This window comes from Apium graveolens, chromosome 6 (assembly GCF_009905375.1).
Source record: "Apium graveolens cultivar Ventura chromosome 6, ASM990537v1, whole genome shotgun sequence".
NCBI lineage: Eukaryota > Viridiplantae > Streptophyta > Magnoliopsida > Apiales > Apiaceae > Apium > Apium graveolens.
This window is the reverse complement of record NC_133652.1, coordinates 145092705-145118884: the sequence shown is the minus strand read 5'-3', so window position 1 is coordinate 145118884 and position 26180 is coordinate 145092705. Positions and strand designations below refer to the sequence as shown.

The 26180-nt window shown below is 32.0% G+C and overlaps 1 protein-coding gene across 1 annotated transcript; it reads right to left on the bottom strand.

Annotated features, from left to right (window-relative positions):
* Positions 1-3486: 3486 nt before the first annotated feature.
* Positions 3487-6650, bottom strand: LOC141667367 (putative nucleoredoxin 1). Its single transcript, XM_074473821.1, has 5 exons — positions 6353-6650; positions 6111-6274; positions 5343-5873; positions 4370-4876; positions 3487-4219 (listed from the first exon to the last, which is right to left on the bottom strand). Exons 1-5 carry the CDS (start codon positions 6495-6497, stop codon positions 3644-3646), a joined length of 1923 nt encoding a protein of 640 aa, XP_074329922.1. The 5' UTR covers positions 6498-6650; the 3' UTR covers positions 3487-3643.
* Positions 6651-26180: the final 19530 nt, after the last annotated feature.

The following is a 26180-nucleotide window of genomic DNA, read 5'->3' as shown; positions in this document are numbered from 1 at the left end:
GGCAACCACTTTCTCCTACTTAAATCCGGATTGGTCTCTTCAACGCCATACCTGGATTGGGGCAAGGAAAAAAGCAGAATTTTTTCATAGGAAACCAGATTCTCCTGCTTGAATCTGGATTGGTCTCTTCAACACCATACCCGGATTGGGGGGCAAGAAAGAAGCATAATTTTTCCAAAGGTAACCAGTTTCTCCTACTTGAATCCGGATTGGTCTCTTCAACACCATACCCGGATTAGGGGGCAAGAAAGAAGCAGAATTTTTTCTAAGACAACCATTTTCTTCTAGTTAAATCAGGATTGGTCTCTTTAACACCATACTCAGATTGGGTGGCAAGAAAGAATCAGAATTTTTCTAAGACAACAAAAACTACATAACCCTACTCTACTACCTTATCCAGAAAATCTACATAAGGGAGTGGGGGAAAATAATAGGATATAAGCAACCCAGCTAGTGTCTAGCCCAGGTCTAGGATGAGATAGGCTCATTTGGAGGACCAAGACCGCCCTCACCCAAAACAGTCAAGTGAAGAAACCCAGGCTCAGGTTGATAATCGGGCCAAGAACCAACCCGAGTGGGATCACCTCCCAGCTAGGATCCAACCCAGCTAGAGCAGACTCGAGGGGGGTCCCCCAAACACAGGCATACCCCCACAACCCGCCACACGTGGGCACGTGACAGCTATCAACAACCAACATCTGAGATAAGCATGACACGCGTCAGCATACCTTTGGTGCATCCTGAAGGAGGTCCTTACCTAGACACGTGTGTGCAATCCATCCAAGTCAGGCGTCCTCCTCCTCCAATAACAAACGGACCTGATCTAAAGGTACCAACCCCTAAACCCCATATTTGGGCTATAAATACCCTAAAGGGAAAGGGTTTAGAGGTTAGACTCATACACACTTACACACTCTCTTACACACAAAGATACAAACACAACCACCCTTCTTTCCTATCTATCTTCATCTTTCCCAAGCGAGTTCTTACTATGATGCCGGAGGCGCCGCGGGGCTCAAACCCCCCTCCGATGTTATTTTTCAGACACCCCGCCGCGGTTACACCTTATGCACCGAAGGAAGGTCCAGGCACGGCATCGGAAGGAGTTACCCTGCTCACCGGAGTTAACATATGATGTTCAAGGTTTAAATAAAATAATGATCTTTGTAAAACATAATTCACAAAATAATACATTTTGCAATACTTTTATGTAAAATTTTAGTTGCAGAATATAAGTGACCTCCGTGATTTCAAATAAAAACCTGATATTAGTGAAACTTTGACTCTGTATATTTATTACATCAAGCTACACAGTTACCCTTAACAAAGTTACTTAAAAGGCCAACCATAATTAGCGGGTACATATCATACTTCCATAACAACATGATTACTTTTGCACGTTCGGTATATAGATTTTTTGAAGCATAGTATAAATTCATGAGAAGTTGATCAAACTTATAATCACTTTCCTTTTCTTTCTGCCAATAAGAATTTGTATTTTATATTATAAAGTTCAATTTACTACATTTTAGTAATTTAGGAAAGAATTTTTTTCCCTTAAACTTAATATGAAGTGACAAGGTGCGTTACATTATTGCAAAATATCGATCCAAAAGTCATGGAGCGAGAGAGCTAAAAGCGGGGAGAACCTCAACAGAACAGGGATAAGGTTAAATATATAATACCCTCATCAGATGTGAATGAGTTATAAATGTAGGCCTCACCACATAGTATTAGTTTATCCAACATCATAAATAAAGACTTGTCCTACATTAAATTAAAATCAGCGCCTCAAGTAAAAAATAATAAGATCAAGTGCCTTAAAAATAATATAATTTGATAACAAAGATGACAGAAGCATGATAACTTAGACTCGAATTCGATAATTGTCATATTTTGTCGGCAGAAGATCCTCTATAAGCCAATGTTTCAATTAGCAAAGTGTGCTAAACGGAAAGCTTATAAATAATGGAAAACAATCTAAATAGAAAATTTACGGCACATATAAAGGAAGAAACTCATATAAAAAAACGAGCTATGGCTAGGCTAAATGTTAAAACCATATGTTACTGCCCAAATTTTACGCACCTTGATCTCAATTGCACACTGAAACTGCTGAACATTTAAGTCTGAAGCAGAACGTATGAGCTTCGTCATAATAGTGTCCATGTTTTCTTCTATTTCTAATGATTTTACTTTTGATCTTCTTTAATCTGAAACAACATAAATTCATTTGCAAAGTATCAATTGTATTCAATAAAAGGGATTTCTTTAAGTGCATATGACAGTGAGGTGTACTAGATGAATCAAGTGCCTGAAATACTTATGCACGCGACTTTCAAGTTCACGTCTGCTCGACAATGCTAAGAATGTCTACAGTCTTCCTATAAAGTATGATTGGGGAACTAAGTAATTAGATACATGCATACTCAAAATAAAGAAGATTATGTATTAGCTAAACTATAATTGTGCAATGTTCGGTCATTTGGCTGACATGTTCCCTCAGAACTTTAGCTGCTTCATCTTCATTTCGCATTTTCTCGCTCTGACGCACTTTCACACTTGAAAAGCTTCTTTTTCCTCGTCCTAAGAGTTTCAAGCTCATCAACATCTACATCTGGACTTAAATAGCAGTAAATATTAGTAAAAAGTACATGCAATTCGATTGAGTTGTTTATAAAGGTCCCAGGTTCATATGGCATAAAAGAAGACGTGACTCGTTCACTGATTCAACAACTGCTCAAACATGATCACCATATCCAGCTTTGGACCACCTATAGTGGTTTTCAGTGGTCCACAAATCCAGGATTCCCAATCTCTGGACCTCATTAGCTCTCCCATCGGTTTCCTTGGAGCCGATGTACTGAAAAAGACGTGGATCAAAACACATATATATGTTCTCAAACTCTCCCATCGGTTTCCTTGGAGCCGATGTACTGAAAAAGACGTGGATCAAAACACATATATATGTTCTCAAAGGTATCTCTTGAGACTTGAAAGAGATAAACATTTTGCATCCAAAAATTCTTTAACAACAGTGTTACCTTCCTTGCGAAGATCAACACCATATCATTTGAACACGAGTAGCAGTCCATAAGGAAGAATACATCCATCATATTTTTCAAAATCTATTCATAAAGATCAAATCCTTTTACAGGCAATAGCATAGTACAAACAACGATATCCTGACATGTAAAATTGAACCGACTACCCAATCGAGGACAACTGTTTGAAGATAGATTTTGAACAATTAGTGAGCCATTAGGATGGCCCTTAAAGTTGCAGGTGTCACAAACTCGATTAAACCATACAGTTTCAAAAGATGCAGAGATAGCAGGTAAGAAAGGCCCTAATTTTTTTAAAAAAATAGACAATATGGGATTTGGATATTGATAATGTGGTATATCACATCAGGCATTTTTCTCTACTAACTTCGAATGATGAAGTCACAAATGATAAAGTATTATAATTAATATAGCCCAAAAGAGTTTTAATTCTTGCAAACCTATGTAAAAATACTCCTAAGCAAATCATACCTGTGGTGGGCACTTGACTTAATATTCCCAGACAAGTTTACTGTTTACAATGTATATAGATAAATAAAGTGTTTACTTATGATATGGGAGCTAAAAAAATCTCTCCTCTAAGGCTCTAATGAACTAAAATATGTATGCATATTTAAACGTATAATAAAATTAAAATATTTCCTCCTTCCATTCAAAATACAAGTGCTCAGACTTGACGGGGCGTTCATCTTCTCTAACGAATATATCCGGGCCCTCCCCAAGCATGGGGCGCAACTCCCATACCAGGACTTCCAGTCGAACCAATGACCTAACTGAACCCAGGCCTCCCTTTCTAAACCATCTGCACAGAAAGGAAAATCTATATTTTCGAAGCTAGGCCATATCGTTTTTCTGACCATCCTTCCATTTTCATCAAAGAAAACAAACGATTCGCTAGCACCATCGTGGACGTAAAAGAAATTCCAATCAACTATTGGTGAGAACTCGTCACAAACCACCCAAGGCAAGTATCCAATTTGTTTGGTGACCACCCCTTCTTCCTTCAATATGTGGATAACTTCAAACTCATCGCATGTACCCTTACATTGGACATACCTTTCTTTTAAAATCTTCAGAAACTCGATCTTATGGGAGTCAAAATACGACTCAAAAAACAATATCACATTTTTACCACAAAGTTGAGAGACAGGAACCTACAGAGAGGAAAGACGATTAGTTGACCACAAAAATTATTTTAATTTCTGTACTTTGTAATTTACATTCAGCTTTGATTTAGATTAGAGATACAAAACTGGGATATTCAAAAAATTAACCAATAATGTTAAATACATTATAAATCTTACCTCTGACCCATCTTGTGTTCTAAAGACTTTGTTACGATCCCATAGCATCTCCAATTTCATGTCATTTACTTTTTCAATCTCTACTTTCACAAGCTTTGCAAAGGTGAATGGGTATGCTCCGGTACCAAATTCTTTCAGAATGTTGGCACCAAACGGTTCAATATATTCACAATGAGGTCCAAAAATCACAAGACGAGTTACTTGATCTGGATCGACATAATGGTTCATATACTTCAACGAATACTCCAAAATCCGCTTCAACTTCGTATCACTTGGGTCGTTAAAAGGAAGTGACAACCACGGCATAGTCTTAAACCTTTTCCAAAACGATTCTTCAGTTTCACAGTAAAATTCAAAATTTCTAGGAATGTAAATGAGCACAACCTCGAAGTTTTCTTTATTATTTTTCAATTCATTGTAAGCCCTCTTAAGTTGTGTATCATCAGTCTCACCTTCTTGATAAAAATATAAGGCTACCACCTTGTCTTCGAGAGTGTGAATAGGTATCTGCCAATAGTAGTAGAAATGCAGTCAGGAAATGATTGCTTAAACTCATTAAAGCTCAAGCTGTATAGAAAATGGAAAAAAAAATGAATCAAGAACTAATAGTGCAGATATCGTGCAACGAAACCCAAAATGATTGATTTTTTTATACATTAAAACTTGAAAGTGGAGGAACGGTAATGATATATATATATAGGAAAAATCATTCCTCAGTCAATATACTGCAGATTGCACATAAAGGAAAGTGAAAAAAAATTACAAAAATACGTTCCTTATAGCTTTTCCTGATATTAAAACTCAGCCATGCTCAGAAAAAGAGCAACAAGAAAATTATATAACAAAAATCATCATTATCATCAAATATTTACGCTAAAAACTCATAACATGTACAGATAGAAGAAAATTATAGATAATAATTGGGAGACAATGAAATGATAAATCATACTATCTGTCAAGTATATAATATTACCTTGTCTCCTTTGTTTGATATAACATAATCACGCTGAGAGGAGGCCAGAAGATTCTTCAAAGATGGCTGCATAGCAATTGCATCATCTTCTGATTGCAAATAATTTATTCTTTCATCGCTAAAAGGATAGCCTAGGGCTCCATAAAGCTCAAGAATATAATAGGCATCATGACATTGCAAAACCATGCCGGCTGAATCAACGATTAATACCGCAGGAATATCACCTGATATATCAGGAAAGCCTCTTTTTTGCAAACTTTTCTCAGAAGGTACATCTGATAATGGGATAGCAGTCCATGGCCTAAGAGAAAAGATTTCTTCCTCGATACCTTTGCAATAGTCTCTATGAAGAACATGATCGTGATCAGCGTCAACTTTAACAGCGACAAAAACGACCTCGAAACCATTTTGAGGATATAACTTAATGTGGAGATTCTCCAACAGCGGTACATAATATCTCATGCAATGAATATCCATAATGGGCGTAAAATATATAGCAATAACCTTAGCTGCCAAATGCTCAGCCTTAACCTACAAAAAAATTATTGCATATATGATCATCATATTATTAGGCAAAAGCCTGATCATATTATCTGAGCCATAGAGAGAAGTTGATTTTTGCATTTCAAATTCGACTAGATTAATCTATACATTGAGCTTAGCATTTAATGTTGATCATGACTCATGATGATCATATCTGTTTTAAAAAGTGTGGCAACTGGTAAACATTTGACAAAATGAATTCGTACGATGAAGACGAATATGCACCTGTTGGTTGTTTTGATATCTGACAAGGTAATCCCTGTTTTTGGTGAAGAGAAGGTCATGTAAATCAATCACATCTCCTTTACTGATCTTTTTCTTCGTGTCAGGTCCCTGAATCTCCTCTTCATCGTCCTCAGATGGGTAGAGGCGCTTATTTGTAAAATAGTCTGAACAATTTTTAAGGGGGCAAGTAATACATTAAATCAAGCTCACAAAATTTTAAGTAATTATAAAGAATTAAGTACCTCCAGCATGAGAGACCTGCAAGAAAGAGAATAGATAACGATGGTTAACAGTTGATGACATATTGTAAGTATATGTATAGGTATTAGTGGCTTTGGAGAAAAGGGGTGCTCGCCAAACACAACGATTTCTAAATAAACCCAACATGACTCAATTGCAGCCGCAGCAGGCTTTAGTCAGTGATGATGATTGGTGACGATCTTCTTGTACTAGTTTTGTATTCCACTTTTTCAATCCGTTTCCAACCCCTAGTCTGCTGATGGTCCTGGTTGTAACCTAATTCCGGGCAAGGGTAGCGCTCGCGGGTTTATTACTATAAAAAAATGAAAATCTATCACCCGCTTCTAATATTAGCGTTTTATTTATTCAATTCGGCTTGTGTACCTAAAAATCTTTTCAAGAATGACTCGAACTTGGATGACTCAAATCCGCTCGGATAAAATTTATTTATATTATAAATAATAAATTATTAGCTTATATCTTGTGTGATGAACTGATTTATTTAATATTACATAATTTTTTATTTTAATTTAAACTGCCATTAACTAGCTTATACAAGTGCGTGCGATGTACCGATTTTCTTTAATAATACATTATTGATTAACTTATTTTAAACTATTGACAAAAAAATTATTTTAAAGTGAAATTAAATATAATTAATATTATTTCAGAAAATTAGCAAATCTATTATCTATAATCTATTATCTATCTATCTATCTATTATTATATTATTATATCTCCTTCTATATATTAAAGGGCAACCAAGGGCAAATTAAACCATTTTAATGGTTGTGAAATTGCGAGTTTACCCTTTTATGTTCAAAAATTACACAAACAAGCATTATGCCCGTATTACACATACTTTAATAAAAACAATGTCTAAGGTTATATTTTTTTATGTATATTATATAATTAATTAATCATTAAATCTTTTTAGATATTTTTAGATAACTATTTACATTTCATTATATACATACATACAAATCATCAAGTATATAATAAATCATACTAATGACCAATATGTAAAACTCGGAAATCGAATGTATTCAGTTGCGTCTCCAAAATTCGAGTAATTGACTGATTTTTTGAGTACTAGTTTTCATCATTCGAGTACTCGCTTAAATATGAATATGATCATCTCTGATTTCCGAGTATTCACTCGAGTTGATCAATTTTTTAAACACTACTCATGACATATATTATATATTTATTTTGTTTTAAAAAAAATAGGACAATTAGGCTAAGTATGTAATACAAATATAGTTGGTAATTGAAAAGGTAGATAAATGCATTATTATTGAAATGGGAAAAGTTAAAAATTGGTGGAATTTGATAAAAAAAAAGTATAGTGCATACTTAAGAGATACGAAGAAGAATAAAAATATGTGAATGATAATTTAGAAAGGAGGGGTAATTAAGAAATGGGGAAGAATGAAAATATATGGGGGAGGGGGTAATTTTAAGAAATGGAAAAGAGAGAGAATAAGTGGGAAGAAATGAAGTGATTAATTAATGGCAAGCAGTGTTATAAAAATCGGAAATCGGACTAGATCGGTTTATCAACCGATTTACGATTTATTGAAAATCGGGGATTTATCGGAATATTAAATCGGATATATTTTAATATTAATTTCATAAAATATTCATATTAAGTAAGATTTATATTTTTATTTATACACAAATATATCTTTAAATTTTAGATTCAATTATTATTTTTAAATAAAAATTATAATACTTACTACCGCACCAGAGATATATACTGTTACAAATGAGAATGAATAATTCTAGATAATAAAATATACTGCTCCACCTATCTAAAGTTGTGATACTATTACTAACTATGATGGTTTCAATTAAAGAAAAGCAGACGTTCACAATTAAGAATGAGTGAACTTTGAAAGAAAAAATTAACTAATAGAGTTGTACCCTCCGAGCTACCTCATCCCTCCCACCTACCTCATCTATCTCATCTCTCACCTACCTCATCTATCTCATCTCTGAGTTATCTTCAATCTCTCTCACTCCTTCATCAACAGGTTTCATCCTCTTTTCTAATCTCAGTTCTTATACTCCAACAGATTAAGCCTCATCTTCAATCCATCTTCTTATCATTTTTTTGATCAAATTGGTGAGACGAATCAGCGATTCATTTTTTTCATGTTAACCCAATAATCAATCAAAGTAACGCGTTGAAACATCCATCTTTAACCTCTTTCATCCCTCTTTTTGAACTATCAAAGCAAGAGGATAAAAAATTTCAGGATTTTGTGAAGAATCATTGACCCGATTTTTGTGATTTTGACCCGATACTGTAAAAACGTTTTGTTCAATGATTTCCCCTAACTATATCGGGAACGTGATCTTGGACGATATTTCGGCCGATTTATCGGTGTTTCGGTCGATTTCTGTAACACTGCGTGAAAAATAAATATGGAAAAAATATTAATGACCTTGAGTATAGTTATTGTTAATTATGGTAAGACTTAACTATGGTAAGACTTAACTTGGAGTTATAGTTCGTCATTTTAAAAGTGGGTTACTTGAGAAATTAGATATATATTGAATTGATGACATCGTTATATAAACTTGTGTGCACACCAAGTTTCGAACCCTGCCCTTCTATTCTAAAAATAGATATCACTACCATTATTCTACATATCTTATTGGGTCCTAAATAAAAATCTTATTAGATAAAGTACATCATCTCTTTCTATTATATTTTTTATTATTTTAACTTTTAAGTAAATATAAAATATTATTTTATATTATTTATGTAACTCCGTTTTCTTAGTTTCTTTAGTGTAACTTATAATTGTATCTCCTTCAATATATTAAAAGAGAATGAGGGGTAAATTGTGCCTTTTTAAAATCTTTTCAAGAATGACTCGAACTTGGATAACTCAAATCCGCTCGGATAAAATTTATTTATATTATAAATAATAAATTATTAGCTTATATCTTGTGTGATGAACTGATTTATTTAATATTACACAATTTTTTATTTTAATTTAAACTGCCATTAACTAGCTTATACATGTGCGTGCGATGTACCGATTTTCTTTAATAATACATTATTGATTAACTTATTTTAAACTATTGACAAAAAAATTTATTTTAAAGTGAAATTAAATATAATTAATATTATTTCAGAAAATTAGCAAATCTATTATCCATAATCTATTATCTATCTATCTATCTATTATTATATTATTATATCTCCTTCTATATATTAAAGGGCAACCAAGGACAAATTAAACCATTTTAATGATTGTAAAGTTACGAGTTTACCCTTTTATGTTCAAAAATTACACAAACAAGCATTATGCCCGTATTACACATACTTTAGTAAAAAAAATGTCTAAGGTTATATTTTTTATGTATATTATATAATTAATTAATCATTAAATCTTTTTGGATATTTTTAGATAAATATTTACATTTCATTGTATACATACATACAAATAATCAAGTATATAATAAATCATACTAATGACCAATATGTAAAACTCGAAAATCGAATGTATTCAGTTGCGTCTCCAAAATTCGAGTAATTGACTGATTTTTTGAGTACTAGTTTTCATCATTCGAGTACTCGCTTAAATATGAATATGATCATCTCTGATTTCCGAGTATTCACTCGAGTTGATCAATTTTTTAAACACTACTCATGACATATATTATATATTTATTTATTTTTTAAAAAAATAGGACTATTAGGCTAAGTATGTAATACAAATATAGTTGGTAATTGAAAAGGTAGATAAATGCATTATTATTGAAATAGGAAAAGTTAAAAATTGGTGGAATTTGATAAAAAAAAGTATAGTGCATACTTAAGAGATACGAAGAAGAATAAAAATAAGTGAATGATAATTTAGAAAGGAGGGGTAATTAGGAAATGGGAAAGAATAAAAATAAATGGGGGAGGGGGTAATTTTAAGAAATGGAGAAGAGAGAGAATAAGTGGGAAGAAATGAAGTGATTAATTAATGGCAAGTGAAAAATAAATGTGGAAAAGACATTAATGATCTTGAGTATAGTTATTGTTAACTATGGTAAGACTTAACTCAGGGTTATAGTTGGTCATTTTAAAAGTGGGTTACTTGAGAAATTAGATATAAATTGAATTGATGACATCATTATATAAACTTGTGTGCACACCAAGTTTCGAACTTTGCCCTTCTATTCTAAAAATAGATATCACTACCACTATGCTACATATCTTATTGGGTCCTACATAAAAATCTTATTAGATAAAGTAAATCATCTATTTCTATTATATTTTTTATTATTTTAACTTTTAAGTAAATATAAAATGGTATTTTATATTATTTATGTAACTCCATTTTCTTAGTTTCTTTAGTTTAACTTATAATTGTATCTCCTTCTATATATTAAAAGAGGATTAGGGGTAAATTGTGCCTTTTTAATAGCAAAAAATTATAATTTTACCCTTTTATATTAAAAAATTTTAAAAAAGTCATTTCTTACACATTTTTTGTTAAAAATAGGTATATTAATAAATCTAAATCGAACCCCAAACTTTCTGCTCAAAAACTTCATACATATCTCATTGAGTCCTAATTAAAAATCTTATTAGATAAAGTACATCATCTTTTTTCTATTATAATTTTTTTTAACTTTAGAGTAAATAAAATATTATTTTATATTATTTATGTAACTCTGTTTTCTTAGTTTCCTTAATTTAACTTATAATTATATCTCCTTTTATATGTTCGAGATAATCTTTCAATATATATGGAGACTCGTGCCTCGCACGGGTTTTTACGCTAGTCTATATATTAAAAGATGATTAATGGCAAATTGAGCCCTTTTAATAACAATAAAATTACAATTTTGTCCTTTTATATTGAAATTTTGTTAAAAATGACATTCCTCACACAATTCTTGTTAAAAATAGGTATATTGTTGAATCTAAATCGAACCCCAACTTTCTGCTCAAAAACTTCATATCACTACCATTGTGCTATATAACTTCTTAAGTTTATTTAAAATTCTTATTAGATAAGCCAAATCCTCTATTTTTATCAATTTTTTTTGTTACTTTAATTTTTGAGTAAATAAAATGTTGGTTTATATTATTTACGTATCTCCTTTTTATTTAGTTTTTGTATAGATATATATTTTTATATATTTTATTAAATAATTTTTTGTAAACATAGTATTTAAAATTATAGAAATTATAAAAATAATCAGTAAATTTATTGATCAATCTTTTTATGTTATAATATGATACATATTTTTAATTTATCATTCATTTACATTAAAAATCAATATCGATATGATTTGATATAAAAAATATAAGATATTATCAATGTTTTTATATATTAAGATTTATGAGACTTTTTTTATTTTAAAAAAATATAATAAGAATATAAAATTAGAGAATTTAAGCGATCAAACTACAACTGAGTAATTTAGTTTGGACCAAACTACAACCGAGTTCACCGAAAATTGATGTAATTTTTTTAATTAATGATTTATATTGAGAGATATTAGCGTGTTAGTGTTAATGTTTATAGGATATATCTTTTCAGAAACTTCTGTTTTGGTTCAGCTTTAAAACGAACAGTCCGAGTCGGGACATATACAATTTATATCATAATAATATGTTTTAGTTGGACAAAATATTTTTTGATTTTAATGCATTTGTTTAAGGAGATTAATTGCTCTGTCCACTTTCATCTTTTTATGACAATCATTTATCAAAATATAGTAGGTACGAGATTTGGGCAATATACCCTTTCCCCTCGTGGTTTTGAGCACCTCTGAGAATTCATCAATTTCTCCACGAAAGCAATATCCATCCATCACTGAATTGTATGTGACTATATTAGGATATTTATATATACAAGCAAATTTATTCGGAATAATACTTAAATATATATACAGGCCCGTGCATCGCACGGGCTTTTACGCTAGTTATTAATTAATAGCTCAACATGGGACAATATTTATGAGATATTTTATTATCTTCAAAATTTATGAGATATTTTATTCCTCTTGAAATGTCTAAATTGCCCATGTTTTTTATTTATTTATTATTAAAAGCTCAACACATGATAATATTTATGAGAAATTTAAGTATCTTCAAAATTCATGAGACATTTTATTCCTCTTGAAATGTCTAATTTGCCCCTGTATTTGATTTTTTTATTAATAGCTCAACACGAGACAATATTTTTGAGAAACTTAACTATCTTCAAAATTCATGAGACATTTTATTTCTCTTGAAATGACTAAATTGCCCAGGTATTTGATTTTTTTTATTAATAGCTCAACATGAGATAATATTTATGAGACGTTTTATTATTTTCAAAATTCATGAGACATGTTATTTCTATTTAAATATCTAATTGCCCGTATATTTAAATGAGAAAGTTTTGGTAGGAATCTAACCTGGGTCTTGTAATTACTATACACAACACAATATCACTAAGACACTAGTCCATATATACAGTTTATCATACACATATTAGGTGTGCTTGTGTACCATGAAAAAAATAAATATATAATATTTTAAGTAGTCAGTATCTAAGGAATCTAAATCTTAAACTCTGATAGATTCAATCTATACAGTAGTTCAAGCTCATGATATTGAAGAAAATTAAGTTAAAGCAGAAATCATCCAAGCTGGTCAAAGAAGGAAGATTTATGGAAGCATTTTGAGCTGGGGAAGTGGAATTAACCTCTGACATTGCTCAAGTTAATGAAGCAGTGGAGGATGAAGAGTTAAAGTCTGATATTCACCGAATAAAGATTGAATATGCATACTTGATTCCTGCATTTAGATAGTTCTGACATCATCAATTGGAACTTGTCCATAACTCCATAATGAACAAGTTGGGGGAGATTGTTAGGAGCAATTGATCATATCAAACAGAAACTATCAGAAGTTCACATCATAACTTATATATCAACGGATGCCGATTACATCAACGGATGATGAAATATCAACGAATGATAGGATATAAACGGATGGTGATTTCGACGGATGATGATGTCAACGGATAATGAAATCATTATTTGTCACATCAATTGATCTTCGAGGAGAAAAGGAAACAAGAACTCAATACGATGAAAGTCTTTATCTCAGAAGCAATTGTATAGATTTCCTTGTTGTTAATAGAATAGGATTCCTTATACATTGGTAGTTGTGCTCTATATAAAGAACAAATTAGATTCATGTTATATGCATTGCGACATTTTTATATCTTTCGCATAACCTAGCAGCTCTCAAGGATATTTGTTCATCTTTTCGAGAGAGTACGTTTGTAATAAGTTTTTATCAGATAATATAAAAACTGTTAATTATGTTCAAGTTTTGTCGAATAGATTATATTAACTGTATTCACCCCCCCCCTTTATAGTTGATTAAGGGCCTAACATAGATCACGCTTGAAATATTTATATTTGGTTTTGTCAACCATGTTTCTGTTAGGCTTCACAGCTCCAGAATTTTTCTTGAATTTAACTTTGCAAATCTTTTAGACAAAAAATCTAGATGCTCATCAACTTCATCCATGTCACCTTGGCTTGGATAGTATTCATCTTCAGCTATCAACCCTTTTCCCTTACCTATCTCATACCTAACTTCACAAACATTAATGTTTGGTGCAGTTTTAATAGCTTCAACCTTCATTTCAACCATTCTCTCATGCTCAGCTACCAATGCCACAGACCCACCTTTCTTCCTTTCACTGTTAGTTCATCTTGTTCCATTCAAGCTCATAGGTCTTCAAAATTTCATACAATCTCTCAAGAGTGAAATCATTGTACTCTTGTGAATTTCTGAGAGAGACTGTCATTAGCTTTCATTCTTTTGGTAAAGACCTTAGAAATTTTAGGTTGGAAATCTTGGTGGTAGACTTTTCCATACAACTTTAGTCCATTCAATAACTTTTAAAATATATTAAAAGTTTCATATAGGGACTCATCATCTTCAAAATGAAAGTGTTCATATTATTGTATGAGAAGTTACATTTTGTTTTCTCTGACTCCTCACATTGGACTTGAACTATGTCCCAAACATCCTTAGCAGTTTGGCAATTTATGACAGTGTCAAACATGTCTTGATCAAGACCATTTAATAATATGTGCATGACCTTTTTGTTTTTATGGACTTCTTCAATATCTTCATGAGTCCATTATTCTTTAGGATTTAAAACAGTTTGCTAATTTTCAGTGGCATCAACAGCATCTGTTGCAACCTTGAGAGGAATATGAGGTCCATCTTCTATGCAGTTGACATAGCTTTCATCTTGAGAGAGCAGATGAAGGTGCATCTTCACTTTCCAGTGATGATAGTTGTCTTTGTCCAGAATTGGAATCTTCACTCCAATATCCTTCTTGCTCATGTTGTTTGATTGCTTTGATCTTTAAACTCTTTGTATGTCAAGAGTTTGCTCTGATATCAATTATTATTTCCCAACACTACAATAACAGAATTACAGAAGGGGGGTTGAATGAAATTCTGGTTTCTTTTTATATTCTGAAAAACTCTTTATAGAATATACAACTGTATTTTTGAATAAGTAAGAATGCAGATAAAACTTTTGAAGTATTCAACTCACACAAAGTAAATAAACACAAAGTTTAAAAACTTTCCGATGGATTTGTCTTTCCATCAGAGATATATATTTGAAAATATCTTCGTGATGTAAATTGCACACAGCTGCTTACAATTATTTTTTACAACTTTGAACTTGAGAGTATTTTCTAAAGATACAACTTACTAAACTCTTGAGTTCTTACTTGTTATCTAAATACTTGCTACACTTAATTTATATTGAACCAAGTTTACATATACAATAAAACAAGAATAATATTCCTAACAGCTAAGTCCATGCACATGCTTCTTTATCTCTCTGTCCAATGCAATCCAAGAAAGATATAACATCTTTGAATGACCTTGTTTTGCAAGGAAATGAAAATGCTTTATTTTCTTCTAAAACCTGTAAGCAGGCTGCCATATTCCTTTTATGTATTATCAACTCATATGACTGGTCAGCCTTTGTCAAGTCACTATCAACTTCTATCTTGTTGATCATCTGTTGAAACTTCATTGATGTTATCCGTTGAAGCTTCATTGTTGTCATCCGTTGACACTATACCAGTGTCATCCGTTGGAACTTTCTTAATAGCATCCGTTGAAACTTTATCTGATATCAATTGAAGACCTCTTGACTAGCTCATCCGTTGAAGACATATTGAGTCATCCGTTGAAACTTGTAGTTTAGCAGTTGAAGATATTTCCTTAGCAGTTGAAGATGTTTCCTTAGTAGTTGAAGATATTTCCTTAGCAGTTGATACTCTTTCACTTATATAAAATTACAAGGTATTTTATATCTACACTTAACCCACATATTTTGTATATCTTACTAGTAGTCAACATGACTTAGAAATCACTAAAACTACCAAATCCCTCACCTATCATAGTGTACAGAATGTGCTACATACTTATTAATATTAGCTACTCCTTCAATGGATAGACAGACTGTGCTTATCCGTTGAAGGCTACTAAATGACACTTAACAATTCTACTTAAGGTGTTTTGGTGAGTTATCATCAAGATTACAACATATTACTAACAAAAAGTTAATATTACCTTATATTCTTCTAAACTTTCTAGTTCAATTGAAAAGAAATTTCAAAAATTTACTAATAAAAGGAAAGTAAAAAGTCTAATTTAATATTTTTCTAAAATTTCTCTACAAGTCAAAAAAAGGATAAATCTTGCACAACAAGTTACATGAAAATAAAATATTCTTTATTAATATTTTTTAAAACTTTTTTTTCAAGTTAAAAAAATATTTAAAAATAATTTTTTTGCTAAATAAAAAGATTTATTAATAATGGGAAAGTAAAAATTATACTTAATATTTTTCTAAACTTTCTCTTCGAGTAAAAAAAGAATTAATCTTGCACAAAAAGTAAAAAACAATTATAAAATCATGTTGATTAATCAGTAAATCAAAATGTAAAAATAAGGATATATATTGAAGAAGAATTTAGATATATTGAGAGCAACTACGACAATGTTCTTCTTTCATCTCTTCGTTTAACTTTGTATGTATATGATGTCTAAGTGTTGTTTATGAATTGAACTCTTAATTTGATTATTATTTTGATTGTATGGTATGATTGAAGTTATGAATGTACTATATTAATGGCTTTATGATTTGTGTTTCAACTTGCAAGTATAAGGAGTCATATCTTAGGGTTCATAATAGGGAACTCATGTTTTATAATTTAAGATTATTATTTTATTTTTATCTTTGTTCTAGTACTTATTAGTTAATATAACACGCAGTTCAATCAGATTGATTGATGTTGAAAGTTAGACACCCAAATCCGAGAGATATAAGATCGTTGCGAACCACAGTTTACCAAACACTTGATCAGAATCAAAAGTTTTAATGACAGGAAAATTATAAAAGAGAGGCTCATTAAGAGTAAGCATATGTAATAAGAAGATATTTTGTTATAATTCAATATTTATTCAGAATTTTAGAATGATTAATACGAAATTTAAAATTCATAAATATGATAATTTTAGTATAATTTTTTACATATATTTTATTAAAGCATGTTTATAAATCGTAGAAGAGCGTTTCAGTGAGACTAAACATATTTAATTAGAGAATGTTTATTTAAAATTTTATTTTATTTTTCAAAATTTTTAAAATGATCAACACGAAATTAGAAACTCAAAAAAAAATAATTTTATTTTAATTTTAAGGCCAATACGAAGCGATTGTTAAACTAGTGGAAGAAAAAGGGATAGTTGAAATACAAAAAAAAGAAGAAAAAATAATATGAAATACGCAAATTGCACAAATGATGGAGTGGGAGTGTAGGCTAAGTACGCAACAACGTGCATTTAACTCTAGGGCGTTTGGTACGAGGTATTCAACGAAGGAAAAGGGAAAGAATTGGGCTCATTCCCTTTGTTGATGTTTGTTTATTAAAATCAATCATTCCCTTCCCCTTTTTAAGTTGTAGGTTTACCCCAAATTTCTCAAACTTCATTCCCCACCTCCCACTGAGTATTTGAACACCCTTTCACACTTTTATTTTCTTATTTCAATCTCCTTCTATATATTATAGGGCAAATTGAGCCATTTTAATTGGCTGCCAGATTATAATTTTACCCTTTTATGTTGAAAAATTATAAAAATGCCATCCTCATATAATTTTTGTTAAAAATAGATATTGTATTATTTTTACGAAGAATCAAACTCCGAACCTCCTACTCAGCCATTTCATATCAATGTCATTGCGCTACACCACTTTTTGAGTTAACTCTAAAACTCTAATTATATAAGCCATTGTAATATCTCAGATATATAGTGTAATTATTTTGCTAATAAATAAATATTATGCATGTTCAATATTTATTCTGTGAATTATTTGTTAAGTGGTATATGTGTTTGGATGTTAAAAATAATATAAATTGAGTATTTTAATTTTTATATGTCCAAAATAAAATATAGATAATTGTCATGTCTTCCTATTTATTTTTATGTTGATTTATGATTTTTTAGGAAATTTATGGATTTAATAAATTCTTTTTCCAGGTATTTATAAACTATTTTATATAATCGGGACCCAGCAGACTTCACCCATTTTTACATTTTTATAACCCGAAACTCTTCCGAAAACTCCTTCCTAACCTAATTGCAATATTCAGAGCATTTTCCATATTTTGACTTTTTCGATCATGCGTACGGTTTGTCCTGTACGGGTCCCGGCGCAATATTTTCGATACAAAATTCGTTTCGGTAAATAAATAAAACTCGTATTTTCGATAAACGAGATCTTTTTATTAAACTATTATAATTATCACCTCGTAATACGTGTAACCAGGCGCTGAGACCAAGACCGCTGTACAAATTGTACAGATTTGGATAATTATCCCGAAAACCGGTACCGTTTGGATATGTTTTTATAAATAAATGTACTATTTTATATCCGGAATGATCCAACGGGATACTAATTTTCCGTAAATATAAATAGCCTTTACCGTATTTTATTTCGTACCGAAAATCATTTGCAAACAATAATTATAGAATTTTCCAGAGAAAAACCCTAATTTCATAAAATCTTCTGAGAATCAAACTACAGTTTCAAGGTGTTATTGAAATCGGTTGGGAAAGTTGGAGTAACCAAAACGAAGGATTTGGAGTATAATTTCAGATTCCAGAACTCGTTTTACTGCAGAAATCAAGGTTTAATTTCTATATTTTTCTTTATTTTCGAATTATTTTGATTAAAATTATAAATTTTTGTTTGGATGATTGTTTGGATGATTTGATGATTGCATGTTATAGAACTTTTCTTCCTGATGATTTTGATATGTCATATGACTGATTTGGAGTTCAATAACATGTTCAAAATTGGGTTTAATTCTCAAATTTCAAAATTAGGGTTTATAACCTGTATGAATGTTCTTAATTGAAATTTGGGGCTTTTTGTTCTAGAGTTTTTAGACGTTTTTATTGATTGCTTCGTGTTCTTTGTTGAATTTGCAATCGATTCATATATATTAAAACAACTGACGATTTGTGGTATGCTCGAATCGAAGCAAACAAGTTCACCGGAAACCGGCGAACTTCTCGGCCATTTTCCGGCCAGTTATTGGGTTATTAGGATGAATTGATTCTTGGGCTGTGTTCCATGTGAGTTGTAGATGTGATCTGGAGGTGGTGATGGTGTGAGGATGCCGAAGAAGAGTTCCCCGACGAACCCCGATCGTTTTCCGGCGATAGGTGGTAAAATTGCAGTTGAGTCCCTGTAATTTCCAGAATTTGCAAATTTAGGATTCTTGTTTATAAATTATTTTTAAAAAAATCATATTTTCTATTTATTTTAATTATAAAAATTTGTTTTTAATTATTAAAAATTCCAAAAATTATTATTTTAATTCCAAAAATTATTTTTACTTCAAAAATAAATCTGAATTAATTACTTAATTAATTTTAGTTAATAATTAATTAATTAATTGGTCAATTAATTCGAAAATTAATTGATTAATTAATTATTAATTGATTTTAATTAATTATTTAATTAGATGTAATTATTTATTATTGATTTAAAATTTTGAAAAATAGTTTCGAGATTTAAAATATTATTCTAAATTATTTTCAAGGCTCGATAATTATTATAAAATTATTTTGAAGCCAAATTCGGCCAACCGAACCTTGTTTATTGTTTCAAAAATGGTTCAACGACCCGTTTATATTCCGAAAAATGTTTTAAAATTTAAATATTTGAAAAATCCTTTTATCATCAAACCTTCTTTGAAAAGTATTTCCAGTCAAATATCTTACGTGTTATGTGTTATATGTGCATGGAATAATGTGTTAAATGCGTATGTGTATGTTATATGACTGTTTTGATCGTATCTTTTAATCCGTAAATCGGATTTGGGTAAAATGAAGGGTAGATAGAAGCGTATACCGAATATAATCATATGAGTCGAGTATTGATAGATGCTTATGATATATGAACAGAAGAGGCCTGGCATTGGAAAGGAAAGCAAGTAGTCGAGGAGTAAGAGATTGTGATTGAGATTTAGTGAAGTATAGCAGCCTAATACCAGGTAAGTGTTCTGAACCGTCTCGAGATATATATTGTGCATAGTTGATAGTTCTATTTTATATTGCAAGTGCTTTGAAGCATTGAACCCTAAACCTTGATTACAGTTATTGATCTTTGAGCCATAAACCTTATTCTTTCTGAACTATTGATTGTTGAATACCCGAATTGTAATATCCGGGATATATCGTGTAATTATTTTTGCTATTAAATAAATATTATGTGTGTTCAGTATCTATTCTGTGAGTTAATTGTTAAGTGTTATCTGTACTTGGATATTAAATAAATTTTATGTTGATTTATGGATTTATAAGAATCATATGAAATTTCTAAAATCTTTTTCCGGGTAATTAAAATCTATTTTATAAAAACGGGAACCAACCGACGTCACCCGTTGTTACGTTTTTGGAACCCGAAACTCTTCCGAGAACTCCTTCCTAACCTAATTGTAATATTCCGAGCATTTTCCATGTTTCGACTTTTTCGATCCGGCGTACAGTTTGTCTTGCGCGGGTCCCGGCGTAACATTTTCGATACAATATTCGTTTCGGTAAATCAATAAAACCCGTATTTTCGATAAACGGGAGCTTTTTATTAAACTATCACAATTATCACTTCGTAATACGTGTAACCAGGCGCTGAGACCAAGACCGCAGTACAAATTGTACTGGTTTGGATAATTATCCCTAAAACCGATACCGTTTGGATCAGTTTTTATAAATAAACGTACTTTTTTATATCCGGAATGATCCAACGGGATACTAATTTACGTAATTATAAATAGCCTTTTACCGTATTTTATTTTGTATCAAAATCATTTGTAGACAGATAATTATATAATTTTACAGAGAAAAATCATATATTCATAAACATTTCTGAGAATCAAACCACAAATTCAAGGTGTTAGTGAAATCCGTTTGGAAAGTTGGAGTAACCAATTTGAAGGTCTCAAGGAGTACTATTAGATTCCAGAACCTGTTTTACTGCAGAATCAAAGGTTGATTTTATATAAATTTAATTATTTTCAAATTATTTTTATGAAAAATATGAATTTTTGTTCGGATGATTGTTTGTATGATTTGATGATTGCATGTGGTAGAGCTTGTTTTCCTGATGATTTTGATATATTATACGTCTGATTTGGAGTTCAATAACATGCTCAAAAGTGGGTTTAATTTTCGAATTTCAAAATTAGGGTTTATAACCCGTATGAATGTTCTTAATTGAAATTTGGGGGTTTCTTATTCTGGAATAGGTTGATGTTGTGATATAGTGGATTGTGTTCTCTGTGAAATTTGCAATCTAGTCGTATAAGTTTCATGAATCACCGAGGTCTGTAGGGAAGGGAGTTGTCTTTTGAAATTTTCCGAAGTTCGCTGGAAACTGGAAAACTTCACGGCCAAATTCCGGCCAACTCAGGGATGATTAGAATGATTTGTTGGTATGATTAAGTTCCTGGTGAATTATAGATGTGATCTGGAGGTGTTGGTGGGGTGAGGACGCCGGGAACGTGTTCTCCGGCCGCCCTTGTATTTTCCGGCGACGGGCCTGGAAAATTATAGTTTAGTACCTTTAATTTTGAAAACGATGCAGTTTGGTCCCCCAGGTTTCCAGACTTTGCAAAAATTGGATTCCTGTTTTAAAAATGTTCAAAAATCATATTTCCTATTTATTTTTATTATAAAAATTCGTTTTTAATTTCTGAAAATTCTAAAAATTATTATTTTAATTCCGAAAATTATTTTTAATTCACAAATAAATCTGAATTAATTAGTTAATTAATTTTAGTTAATTTTTAATTGATTAATTGGTCAATTAATTCGAAAATTAATTGATTAATTGATTTAATTAATTATTAATTGATTTTATTTAATTATTTAATTAGATTTAATTATTTAAAAATGATTTAAAAATTCCGAAAAATAATTTCGAGCTTTAAAATATTATTCTAAATTATTTCCAAGGCTCGATAATTATTATAAAATTGTTTCGGAGCCCGAATTGGCCAACCAAACCCTGTTTATTAACCCGGAATTGATCCAACGACCCGTTTTAATTCCGAAAAATGTTTAAAAAATTATTTTAAATACCCGAAAGCATATTTATGACCCGAGACTTCTTTATAAATGATATGTCATTGATTACGTGATGTATTATGTGTTATACGTAACTTGTTGATTGATTATCAGTCTATATATTCGGTGTTTACTTGGTTATTGCATAACTTTCAATCCGTTAATCGGATTTGGGTGAAATGAAGGGTAGATAGAAGTATGTGTTGAATAGAATCCTGTGAGTTGATGATTGATAGATGCTTATCATATGTAAGCAGAAGAGGCAAGACATAGGAAAGGGAAACAGATAGTTGAGGAATAAGACGGTTGTGATTAGAAGCGAGTGCAGTATAGTAAGCTAATACCAGGCAAGTGTTCTGATCTTTCTCGAGATATTGTAGTACTTGATAGTCTTGTTGATTTTGCAAGTGCTATGAAGCACTGAAACCCAACCCTGATTCCAGTTATTATTCATACAAACAAAATCCCAAACACTGAACTGAATTACTTGCATACTGAACCATTGTATCCTATGCTTTGAAAGTCCAAATCTTTGAAACCCTGAAATGTTGATTCCTTTGTTACCCAATTCTTTCATTACCCAACATCCAAGCTTTTAAATTACTTTATTGATCCTTACAAAGATTGAAACCCTTTCATTGTTAAACACTTATTGTTGTTATTGATTCTGGTTATTGTTATTATTGCATATTCTGTTATTATGTTAGAATTGGATTGTTTTTATAAAATTATGGACCAGATTCGTAGTCAGATCATATAATGGTCAAGTTAGGCCAATGTGTGCCTTGGATCCAGTAGTTAGAGCAATGCTGTGTGCCTTGCTCGAGGTTAGTGCGTGACTGATCAGCAGCCTAACCTTGGTTTTTAAATTAAAAGTATAATCTCCAATTCTAAATCATAATCCATTGTTCACTTGATATCATAATCATGTTCACCTGATGATCATTATTCTCAGTTTTGTCATTGTGACTTGCTGAGCTAGTTAGCTCATTTGTGCGATGTTGTTTATATTCTTTCCAGTTAAAAAGGAACCAGTTGGTAGCGAGGATCCCCAGTCCAGCGCGAGAGCTAGGGGTTCAGGTTGAGGAAGCTGAGCTAGTAGGCTTCTTTTGGGATAATTTAAGTTTGTAAAAGGTTGTAATAATGTTTAATACTCAACTTGAGTTTGGAATAGTTGGGATTTGAACGGTTTGTAATATATTAGTGTGTTTGGCTTGTGTGCATACTTTAACCTGTTGCGATCCGTGGTAGTTGGTAAGTAGGGTCATTACATATTATTATTATCTTTAATATTATTATAAGCAGGTTATAAGTAAGGTATGTGTGTGGACCCCAAACTTCTGACCCGGTTTTGGAGGGCGCCACACGAATACCAACCACTGAGATACGATACAATTCCACAAATACATACAAACTAAATACCGAACACTAAACCAAGATTTGCTTACATACTCAAACCATTGTACCTTATGCATTGAAAAACCAAACCCTTGTATCCATGAAACTTTGATTCCTTTGTTGTTCGATTCTTTCACCAGTTGATAGCCATTCTTTGGAATTGCTATTTTGTTTCCTTATGAAGATTGAAACCCATCTCATGATTGCAATATCCCGTGCTCATGATTGCAATATCATGTGTTAATTATGATTATGTTTACTGCTTTACATTGTTTATTATGTTATTGTGATATAATTGGATTGTTTTATAAAATTGCGGACCAGATTCGTGGTTAGACCAGATTCGTGGTCAACTCAGGCCAATGTATGCCTTGGATCCAGTAATTAGAGCAGAGCTGTGTGCCTTACTTGGGGTTAGTGCGTGACTGATCAGGAGCCTAACCTTGGTTTTTAAAATGAAAATATAATATCCAATTCTATATCATTATTCATTGTTCCCTTGATACCGTAACTTATTTCACTTGATCATTTTATTCTCAGTATTGTCAATGTGACTTGCTGAGCTAGTTAGCTCATTTGTGCGATGTTGTTTATGTTCTTTTCCAGTTAAGAAGGAACCTGTTGGTAGCGAGGATCCCCAATCCAGTACGAGAGCTAGGGGTCCAGGTTGATCGAGTTAATCTAGCTGCCAGCTTTTGAGATAGTTTAAGTTTGTATAGTTTGTAATGATGTTTAATATTCAGTTGTAAGTTTGAATAGTTGGGATTTGGTCGTTTGTAATATAAGTGTGTGTGTGTGGCTTGTGTGTATACTTTAACCTGTTGCGGTCCGTGGTAGTTGGTAAGTAGGGTCACTGTATATTATTATTATATTTATTATTGTTATAAGCAGGTTATAAATACGGTGTGTGTGTGGACCCCAAACTTCTGACCCGGGTTTGGAGTGCGCCACAAGTTTGGTATCAGAGCTACAGGTTATAAGTCACTGACACAAGCCTAGATTGACGGGAATAGGTAGAGGGTTAGGATTAGAAGTAAGGAAGTAGAAGGACAGAATGTCGAGAGGTTGAGTGCAACGGTATAGTAGGTATTAGTATAATTCACGTTGTGATTCGAGATTCTTATTTTGCGATATGATTTCAGATAGCAGCGATGGCCGACTCTTTCATCCCCATATCAGCTGATCACTCAGAGCCCTCGATTGGAGGACCATCTTCGGATCCACGTCCTGTTATTTTACCAGTGTTGGCTATTTTACCTCCACCTGTGTTGCAGCCTGTACTACTGCAGGTCATTCCACCCCCAGGCATGAGGCCACCCATCAGAGGACCCCCACCTGTTGATTCAGATTCCGGTGGGCATTTAGTTGTGGGTGCCCCATTCCAGTCTATATTACATCCTGTTCCTTATTACCGGTATGAGGCTCTTCTACTCGAGCGTGATTCCTTGTTGGCACAGATCCGAGAGCTGCAGCATATCATCAGGACTACAGATGTTGATCGTGGTGTGAGGGAGCTTCGAGAGGAGATTCATGTGACATGGAGGGTTCTTGAGGCTAGATTGCATGGAGCTACATTAGCTGGCCCTGATGAATTTATGGGATGGGTTAGTGAAGTGATGGAGGACCAAAGTTTCCTTGGAGTTAGAGCCAGAGGCACAGAGATGGAGATGTTGAGCAGTGCTGTTGTGGTTGTTTAGTATGTATAGTAGACTTTTGGGTTGTATTTATAGACTAAATCTTCTGACTAGTGAGTTGGTTTGTTGTACCCTTTTGCTTTTACTTTTGAAGCGTCTTTCCACCTAAAACTTTTGATCTATATATATCAGTACCTTTTCCTTTCCAGCATTATCATTTACATTACTGCACCTGTTTTACTTTACTTTACTTATTGCACCAGTTATACCACCTGTGATACCATGTACCCTATCCCCTTAACTATTTACATTCTGTAAAGAAGCATGCAATTTACTTAGTTCAACTGTTATAACTGTTTTCAAAAAGAGAGATATTTCTATTTTACAAACCTATTCTACAAAGAATTTGATTTAAAGGCTAAATAAGTTGTTTGATTCTTTACCGAAAATGCCACCCAGAAGAAATACCCGCACCAACACCCAGAATGAAGAAACCAACAACAAGAACAACCAAGATAATACCAACCAGAATGCAAACCCAGGACCCATAGACCCAGTAGTAGCCCAGATTCTTCAAATCTTGGCTCAACAAACAGTTCACCTGACTCAACAACAACAAAGGAAGACCAATCCCCAGGTAACTTTCAAAAATTTTCAGGCGGTGAACCCACCAGAATTCAAGGGTTTCTTAGATCCGATTGAAGCAAATGTTTGGCTAAAGGAAATAGAGAAGACATTTGCTTTAGTTAAGGTGAAGGAAGAATAAAATGTTGAGTTTGTAAGTTATTATTTGAAGAATGAGGCCACCTATTGGTGGGAAACTGTGAAGACATTGGAAGGTACAGATGTTATGTTAGATATATTTGATAATGTCATGACTAATATGATTTGTGTTTAGTTTTCAGATCTTACTTAACAGGACAAATCAGTACTTAACTGGAAATCAGTACTTATACTGAAGTCAGAACTTAAGATATCAGAACAAGTAGTCAGTATCAGGAGATATTTATCAGGAGATAATATCAGGACTTAAGGAGACTTTCAGATAAGGAAGGCGGCTGATTGAAAGGAAAGAAGATCAAGATAAACACAAGAAGAGATAT